A 9,135-nucleotide genomic window follows, 5' to 3' on the forward strand; every position below is an offset into this window, starting at 1 on the left:
ACGATTTTTTTTTTATATATAAAAAGAAAAAGAAAACAAAACATTATTCACTCGTTGTAGTTGACGAAGGTTGGAGAGGAGCAATTCAAGTGAGGTGAGTCGCTATCGCCGGAGAAGCTTTCTTTGCTACTTGTCACCTTCATTCCAAGTTTTGCAGATTTTTGGAATTTCAGATAAGTGTTTTTAGCACTATTGATATCATTGATGAACATTTTTTATTTGCAAATCTGGACGAACTCATATATAGAAGTCTTCGTTTTGTAGATCTGGACAAACTCAGATCTCGTTTCGGGTCCTCTAGTTGCTTTCACTCCGATCTCGAAGGTGTTGAAGTCGTCGCCCATCTCAACCTCAACCTCAAATGGAGTTTTCAATAGTTGTAACGGCTATGGTAACACCTAGAATCTTCAAAATAATGTCTTTAGACTATGGATTTTTGCATACTATAGTGACGACATCATGATATAGGCTTCAAAAACCCACTTCTTTCCCTAGAACATCATTGAGAATTAAATAGGGGAATAATTTTCAATAACGGTTAAAACAACAATCACAATGGTCAAAATAATGAGAACTATAATGATATTACTAAAATATAGACTTTAAAATCTAATTTTTACACATAGCATTATCATTTTTTTTTGGAAAAATATTCTGCAAAATTTTATTTTTATCTTTATTCCTTCACACTTCACTAGAATTCTTTTTATCACAAAATTGTGATTTTTAATTGATTTAGAGTTGACAGGAATGAAAGTTAAACTCTAGAGTTTTATCTCAACTTTTTTATATGAATAATGATATTTTTCGGTCCAAGCACAATTTGGCACAATAAAAAAAAGTATATTTATACTAACAATAATCAATAGATTATTTAAAAAAATAATCAATAGATTCATGAAAATAAAAATAAAATTAAGGGAATAATTTTGAGCCACATCACTGAAGATATTTGACAAGAATAAATGGATGAGATTGATCTAAAATGTCATACTCTCAAGTATCTTCTTATCTATGGCCGTATCAATGGAGTTCATCTAGATCTGAAAGATAAAATGATAATAACAATCAATAGGAAATTATAGACCACAAAGTACAACAATAAATCAAATATTTTAGAGCATGGTCGTATTCAATAGATCCATGAAAGAGGCTAACCATGGGCCAAGTTTGAATTCACTTGTTCCATAAAATAAATTGTAATGATGCTACAAATAATGGGCAAAATTCTGATGGGTTAGTGTTATTACTTATTAATGGTAGTGTTTTATTTATTTAATTAATTATTACTAGTTATATTTTTAAGGTTTATATCATATTTAGTGAATAATTTATTTATTTTTGCCCTTAATATTTTTTTACTTCTATTACAAATCAATAGTAGTAGTACCTTAAGGTTCGTTTGCTTAAATGACTCTCAAACTCTATTCTTTAGCATTCTTTTAAAAAGTTTCACAATTTTACCTAGGGAATTGTTTGGGGCACCCAACATTTTTGCTGGGGTACCCAACAATTTCCAAAAATGTCAAAAATACCCTTATGCTATTTTCGGTTGTAAATAGCAAGTACAATTTTTCATTTCTGCAATGCTATTTTTTTCGTAAAATTTTTGTCACTTAGTGTAAGTTGCTTCCATTAAGGGCGGTTAGGAAGCGTATTTGGTCTTCGGTGGTGTACATGCGTTTGTGAGGAGTATATGGTGAATTTTGGTTGATTTTCATTGTCGAAAAAGGAGAAGAGTGCAAAAAAAAATTTTGACGTACGTACGGATCAACAATCCGTATGGCCACACGGATTGTTGATCCGTATGTACGTCAAATTTTTTTTTGAGATACCGACCATTTTTTTGTGATACGGATTAGAATTTTTTTAATAGAAAAACCATAAATAACAAAAATTTTGCAATGATAAAACAAATCATTTCAAAATATATTTTAATTCAATTGTTGCTTAAATTTAGTTATTAATTTTAATTTAGTAATTGGTTAAATTTAGCAATGATAAAAAAATTTAATTGAGTCATTAATTAAAAATAATTTATTTCAAAAACATTACCAATTTTTTTCAAAAACAATGGGAAAATATTAGGCATGACAAAACAACTATTATGTATAAGAACATGGTTGCAACAAATTTAGAATCAGCACATGTTAAAACAATTATTATAAAACAACTATTATATAAATAAATTGTTCATTAGTAATTAAAATGTTCATAATAATTAACATGTTCATAGTAATTAAAATGTTCAAAATCCTAAAATGTTCATAAACATGACCAATAAAGCACACGGTTAACGACGAGATCAATGAATTCAAAAACTATTTCCATGTCAGCGGTCAAGGACAAGGTTTCGTAGAAATGTTAACATCGAGCTCCAATTTTAAGTGTCTTCCTCCAATGATTAAACACAAGTCGGCATTCTGCAACGTCCTCCAAGTGCAAATGAGTACAACCTTTGTCTTTAAGAAAATAATACATGTTGCTTGAAACGTCTTGATATTAAGAATAGTGTTATGTTAGCGATTTATGTTATGAAATTTAAAACTTGAAAAATAAAGAAATGTTGACAACTAAATTAGAAAGTTACTTACCAGACTGCTACAGGTAACTTTCTACTGAGTGAGATAAACCTTGAAGGTGACAGAATTTGACACTTGATGGTATAAAGAGTGTTATCTTAGGAATGATCTGGGCATACAACTAGTCTTGAATATGGTAAGAAAAAAATGCACTCTTACCATAATGAGTTAAGGTGACAAAATTCGTTTTTCCTACTTTTTTTCTAATAAAAATCAATTTCTTTTTTAAAAAAAAAAACCCATACGGATTGATAATCTGTATGAGACATATCAATCTATATGGGTTTTCAGAAACATAAAAAAATCATTTTTTTAAAAAAAAATCCATACGAATTGGCAATCCGTATAAGCCATACAGATTGTTGATCCGTGCAAGTTTTTTACAGAAATAACCATGGAGCAGCAGAAGCATGGCAGGGGCGGGGGAGAAATATAACAAACAAGTAGCACCAATGCAAATCAAAACACTAAACAATACACAATATCTAATTGCAAGGAAGAACAAGCACCATAGGAGGAAGAAGATTTACTAACCTCAAAGACGATGACGCAACAGGAAGAAGACTGGAGAAGAAGAGGCCACAATCACCACAAGAAGAAGACGCAACAGCGAGGAAGAAGAAGAGACCGCAACCAACCGACAGTGTGGAGGTAGAAGAAGAGGCTATAGGGAGAAGAAGTAGTGCGGAAGAAGAAGAAAAGGCATTGTGCAGCGAGGAAGAAGAAGCGATTTTTCAGATAATGAACAGTGACTCATACGGACGAGTCAGTGTGTCACTTCTATATGAAAGGATGAAGTACATTTTTGTCCTTTCACCCACGTTACTGGATGTTCCAACAAAAATGTTGAGTGTCTCAACCATCACCCTTTTATCTATTTAGTGTGCCCAAGCCACAAATCCCATGGCTTCACAAAAGACATTAATTTATTTAGCAACTTTTATTATTATTATTTTTTACAGCTAAATTCGGTTCAAGAAGTTAATAACTTGAAATCATAACAATACATCAAATCAAATGCATGAAGTTGACAAGACTCAAAAGCGGTCCCAGAAAACATACGATTGTAATAATTAATTAAATAGGAAAGGGACACGACACATACCACCCCTAGAATTTTCAAGCAACTAGTCTTCCACGTAGATTCCGCTTTAAAGAACCATCCAACCAAGGACGGTTCTACAGTGTTACTGTCATATTTAGCAGAGCTAGTTAAATCCGATCTCTTCATATCAGTTAACCTTTTCAAGAACCAATCCAGTTTATTCTAACCAATTCCTATCCTTTGTCTTTCTTCTTCAGATCATGGCTGAGGCAGTTGGTGGTGCGTTTCTCTCTGCTTTCCTTGATGTCGTGTTCGACAAGCTTGCTACCGATGAGGTTGTTGACTTCATCCGTGGAAAGAAGGTTGACCTCAATTTGCTTGAGAACTTGAAGAGCACTCTGAGAGTGGTTGGAGCTGTGCTTGATGATGCTGAGAAGAAACAAACCAAACTCTCCAGTGTCAACCAGTGGCTCATTCAGCTCAAGGATGTTCTCTACGAGGCCGATGACATGCTGGATGAAATTTCAACCAAAGCTGCAACTCAAAAGAAGGTAAGTAAAGTGTTTTCTCGATTTACTGATAGGAAAATGGCCAGTAAGTTGGAAAAAGTAGTTGGCAATTTGGATAAAGTTTTAAGAGGCATGGAGGGTCTTCCTTTGCAAGTGATGGCAGGGGAGAGCAACGAGCCATGGAATGCCCAGCCAACAACATCTCTGGAAGATGGATATGATATGTATGGTAGGGATACAGACAAGGAGGCCATAATGGAGTTGGTAAAGGATAGCAGTGATGGCGTACAAGTGTCTGTTATCGCTATTGTAGGCATGGGTGGGGTTGGAAAAACCACTCTAGCCCGATCTGTGTTCAACGATGGCAATTTGAAGCAAATGTTTGATTTAAATGCATGGGTTTGTGTTTCTGATCAATTTGATATTGTGAAGGTCACAAAAACTATGATAGAGCAAATTACGCAAAAGTCTTGTAAATTGGATGATCTAAACTTACTTCAACTTGAATTGATGGACAAGCTAAAAGATAAAAAATTCTTAATTGTCTTGGATGATGTATGGATCGAGGATTATGATAATTGGAGTAATCTTATAAAACCATTTCTAAATGGGACAAGGGGAAGTAAAATTCTCTTGACAACTCGCAATGAAAATGTAGCGAATGTAGTACCTTACCATATTGTTCAAGTTTATCCTCTAAATAAATTGTCAAATGAAGATTGTTGGCTAGTGTTTGCAAACCACGCATTTCCTCCGTCAGAATCAAGTGGCGAGGATAAAAGAGCTTTAGAAAAAATTGGAAGGGAGATTATTAAAAAGTGTAATGGATTGCCTTTAGCAGCACGGTCACTCGGGGGTATGCTGAGAAGAAAACATGCTATTAGGGATTGGAATAATATACTTGAAAGTGACATTTGGGAACTTCCTGAAAGTCATCGTAAAATTATTCCAGCTTTGAGAATCAGTTATCATTATCTCCCTCCACGTCTGAAACGATGCTTTGTTTATTGTTCATTATACCCCAAAGATTATGAATTTCAAAAAAATGAATTGATCTTGTTGTGGATGGCTGAAGATCTTTTGAAGTTTCCAAACAAAGGAAAGGCGTTAAAAGTTGGTTACGAGTATTTTGATGATTTAGTTTCGAGATCATTTTTTCAACGTTCAAGTAATCAAACTTGGGGCAATTATTTTGTAATGCATGACCTCGTGCATGATCTAGCATTATCCCTTGGTGGAGAATTCTATTTCAGATCAGAAGAACTTGGAAAAGAAACCAAGATTGGTATGAAGACTCGTCATTTGTCAGTTACAAAGTTCAGTGATCCAATCTCAGACATTGAAGTTTTTGACAAACTACAATTTTTGAGAACTTTCTTGGCAATTGATTTTAAAGATTCTCCGTTCAACAAGGAAAAGGCACCAGGTATTGTAGTGTCGAAGCTTAAGGGCTTGAGAGTCTTATCATTTTGTGACTTTGCAAGTCTGGATGTTTTGCCTGATTCAATAGGTAAATTGATCCATTTGCGTTATTTAAATCTGTCTTCTACAAGAATAAAAACACTGCCGGAGTCATTGTGTAATTTGTACAATCTACAAACTCTGGTGTTGTCTCATTGTGGAGTGTTGACCAGGTTGCCTACTGACATGCAAAATCTTGTCAACTTGTGTCATCTTCATATTAATGGTACTCATATACAAGAGATGCCTAGAGGCATGGGAATGTTCAGTCATTTGCAACATTTGGATTTCTTTATTGTGGGTAAGCACAAAGAGAACGGAATCAAAGAACTGGGGACACTTTCAAATCTTCATGGTTCACTTTCTATTAGTAATTTGGAGAATGTAACCAGAAGCAATGAAGCATTGGAGGCTAGGATGATGGATAAGAAGAACATTAATGATTTATCGTTGGAATGGTGGTCTAATGGCACCGACTTCCAAATTGAATTTCATGTACTGTGCAAATTAAAACCTCACCAAGGCCTGGAATCTCTAACAATATGGGGTTATAATGGAACCATACTTCCAGATTGGGTGGGAAATTTTTCCTACCACAAGATGACAACTCTATGTTTAAGTTATTGTGAAAACTGTTGTGTGCTTCCTTCACTTGGGCAACTACCGTCTCTTAAGAAGCTCTATATTTCAAGATTGAATTCAGTGAAGAAGGTTGATGCAGGGTTTTACAAAATTGAAGATTGTCCTTCTGTGACACCCTTTTCCTCCCTTGAATATCTAGAGATTAGTTTCATGTGTTGCTGGGAGTTGTGGAGTTTCCCTGAGTCAGACGCCTTTCCTCTACTCAAGTCTCTTACAATAGCGTATTGCCCCAAACTAAGGGGAGATTTGCCAAATCACCTTCCTGCTCTGGAAACACTTGAGATTAGAAATTGCGAGCTTCTTGTCTCTTCTCTCCCAAGGGCTCCCATCCTTAAGAGATTAGAGATATGTAAAAGCAATAATGTATCGTTGCATGTGTTTCCACTTTTGTTGGAATCGATAGAAGTAGAAGGAAGCCCAATGGTGGAGTCCATGATCGAGGCCATCACCATCATCGAGCCAACTTGCCTCCAACATTTAAAATTGCGTGATTATTCGTCAGCCATATCTTTTCCGGGTGGTCGTCTACCTGCATCTCTGAAGGCTCTGCATATCAGAAATCTTAAAAATCTGGAATTCCCGACACAACACAAACATGAGTTACTGGAAACACTGTTACTATATAATAGTTGTGATTCTCTCATGTCCCTTCCATTGGTTACCTTTCCAAATCTTAAAAAGCTCCGAATTGAAAACTGCAAAAGTATGGAATCTCTTTTTGGTTTCAGGGTCAGAGTCATTTAAGAGTCTGAATTATTTTGAAATTTACAAATGCCCCAATTTTGTATCATTGTCGGGAGAAGGATTGCATACACCAAACTTGAGTTTTCTCGAAGTTATGGGCTGTGACAAGTTGAAGTTGTTGCCTGATGAGATGATTACTCTTCTCCCAAAGTTAGAATATCTTGGCATATCCAACTGCCCAGAAATTGAGTCGTTTCCAGAAGGGGGTATGCCACCTAACCTGAGAACAGTTTCGATTAAGAATTGTGAGAAACTACTGAGCGGCCTAGCATGGCCATCCATGGGCATGCTTACCCATCTCTATGTTGGGGGTCCATGTGATGGCATCAAGTCCTTCCCTAAGGAGGGTTTGCTGCCTCCCTCCATGAACTGATTCTGACATGTAAATTGATGTACTATATATGTTACTGAATCTACAGGGAATAAAAGCATTATTAAAGGCAACATATATGAGAATGTTTCTTATGATCCTCTAGCTTCAAAGAAGAAATAATAATACTGGTATTAATTGTGCAACATCAGTTACTACCTCAATACAACGATTACCCTGAAGAAATGTTATTAATCAATGCCATTGTATTTGAACTTTCTCAATATATCAGCATTCATGGTGGTTGTTTCTTCTTATTACATTCTCTGTCAATGTTCAAAGTGTAATTGGGTGTTCTTTGTTTTTCAGGGATTGAACATTGGCTGCGGAGATGAATTCAACTTTGAACAAGATCTAAATGGAACTTCTGATTTAATTGACATGATACTGATGCTTTCTAAACACCTGAATTATTAACTGAAAAGCTTTTCATTGCATACAATGGAGAGGATGAAAAGCCATATCAGGAAAACTACATAGGACAATCTCAGATCTTTCGATAAGGCATGCAGTCTTCCTAGGTATACTGGCGGATTATTGAAACTGTTGCATATCCTTTAACTGCATTTCAAATTCTCTGCTAGAACGTATCTGAGGTTTTGCTTTTTCCATTATTATTCTGTTGTAGGAAATTGTAATATACTGCTCCCTAGGCAGGTCATCACTTTTATGTTTGGTGCAAAGATGGATATATATAGGTGGGGCACTTCTGAAAGGTTTATCCCAATAAGTACAGGTTGAATTTCCCATGCTGCTTGAATCTATGAATTTTTGCAAGTTTGGTCAGTAATCAAAAGTGAATTCTGTTACATACTACTGATTTGCAATTACACCAGTGCACTGAATGGGAAAGAACTGGAAGAAAGGAAATCTTTAATTCAAAGCTTTTGATGCAAAACATAAGAGGGGAGGTGGTGGTTTCATCAGTGTGGTGGAAGGTTACTATGATGTTCTCAGAGATCAAACATTCAGAACAGAAGTTTGAGCACCTTAGCGGTACATGCTTTCATTGTATGAAATGAGTTCTGGCAAGAGATTTTGAAATCAAAAGAACTTGAAAGTTTGAAGGAAGAATGACGTCTGATGGGTAAGGTCATTGATCTTTACCACTTTAAAGGAAATACTAAAGTATATATATTTATGTAAGTCAAATAAATTTCAGAAGTGAAAGTCAACTACAATAGTCTGGTTCAGTTTAATAATGACCATGATTTTTTTTTTCTTTTTACACTATTCAAATGCCATAACCTTCTTATATTTCCTTCTTTTTTTTTTTTCCTTCTCAGGATGCAAAACTTCTAACCAGCTGAACATTTCAACATTGTACATTTTTATGGTAGCAAAATAGTAAGCATCAAGCAATTTTCTGATTGATGATTTGGCAAACATCCGTATTTATCACTTTTCTTAAAACAGTTTAAAAATTACTATATATTTTGTTTATATTTGCAGGATGGAGACTGAATCTCATATATATGGAATGTGTCCATCCTACTTCAATTGAGAAATACATTAATGCACTGATGCTTTAACACATTCTCTTCATGGTTGAATACAATCAGACTTCTGCAATGAAAAAAATACATCTCTGCATATTCTGTCTTTCTCCCAAATATTTCTATCAAAAACTTCTCTTGCCATTTTCTCCTTGCCGTCACCGAATTTTGTATTTAGTGGCACTTAATTTCGCTATGGTCATTTGTTTCGAAATTTGGGGGTGAATTTCATCATTTATTCTTTAGAATGACATTATCAAATTAATTTAAATAATTTAATTTAATA

At 34.8% G+C, this 9,135-nt stretch overlaps 1 protein-coding gene across 2 annotated transcripts; it reads left to right on the forward strand.

The window, feature by feature from the left end:
• The first annotated feature begins 3,720 nt into the window (after window positions 1-3,720).
• LOC114406052 (putative disease resistance RPP13-like protein 1) lies at window positions 3,721-9,007 on the forward strand. Of its 2 annotated transcripts, none has more exons than XM_028368619.1 (6): window positions 3,721-7,189; window positions 7,663-7,874; window positions 7,982-8,089; window positions 8,190-8,445; window positions 8,640-8,700; window positions 8,806-9,007. In XM_028368619.1, exon 1 carries the CDS (start codon window positions 3,888-3,890, stop codon window positions 6,981-6,983), a length of 3,096 nt encoding a protein of 1,031 aa, XP_028224420.1. In that variant the 5' UTR covers window positions 3,721-3,887; the 3' UTR covers window positions 6,984-7,189; window positions 7,663-7,874; window positions 7,982-8,089; window positions 8,190-8,445; window positions 8,640-8,700; window positions 8,806-9,007. The 2 variants fall into 2 exon arrangements, with proteins under 2 accessions (XP_028224420.1, XP_028224421.1); XM_028368620.1 differs by having other exon boundaries at window positions 8,190-8,440.
• The last annotated feature ends 128 nt before the right edge of the window (window positions 9,008-9,135 follow it).

This window comes from Glycine soja, chromosome 3 (assembly GCF_004193775.1).
Source record: "Glycine soja cultivar W05 chromosome 3, ASM419377v2, whole genome shotgun sequence".
Lineage (NCBI taxonomy): Eukaryota > Viridiplantae > Streptophyta > Magnoliopsida > Fabales > Fabaceae > Glycine > Glycine soja.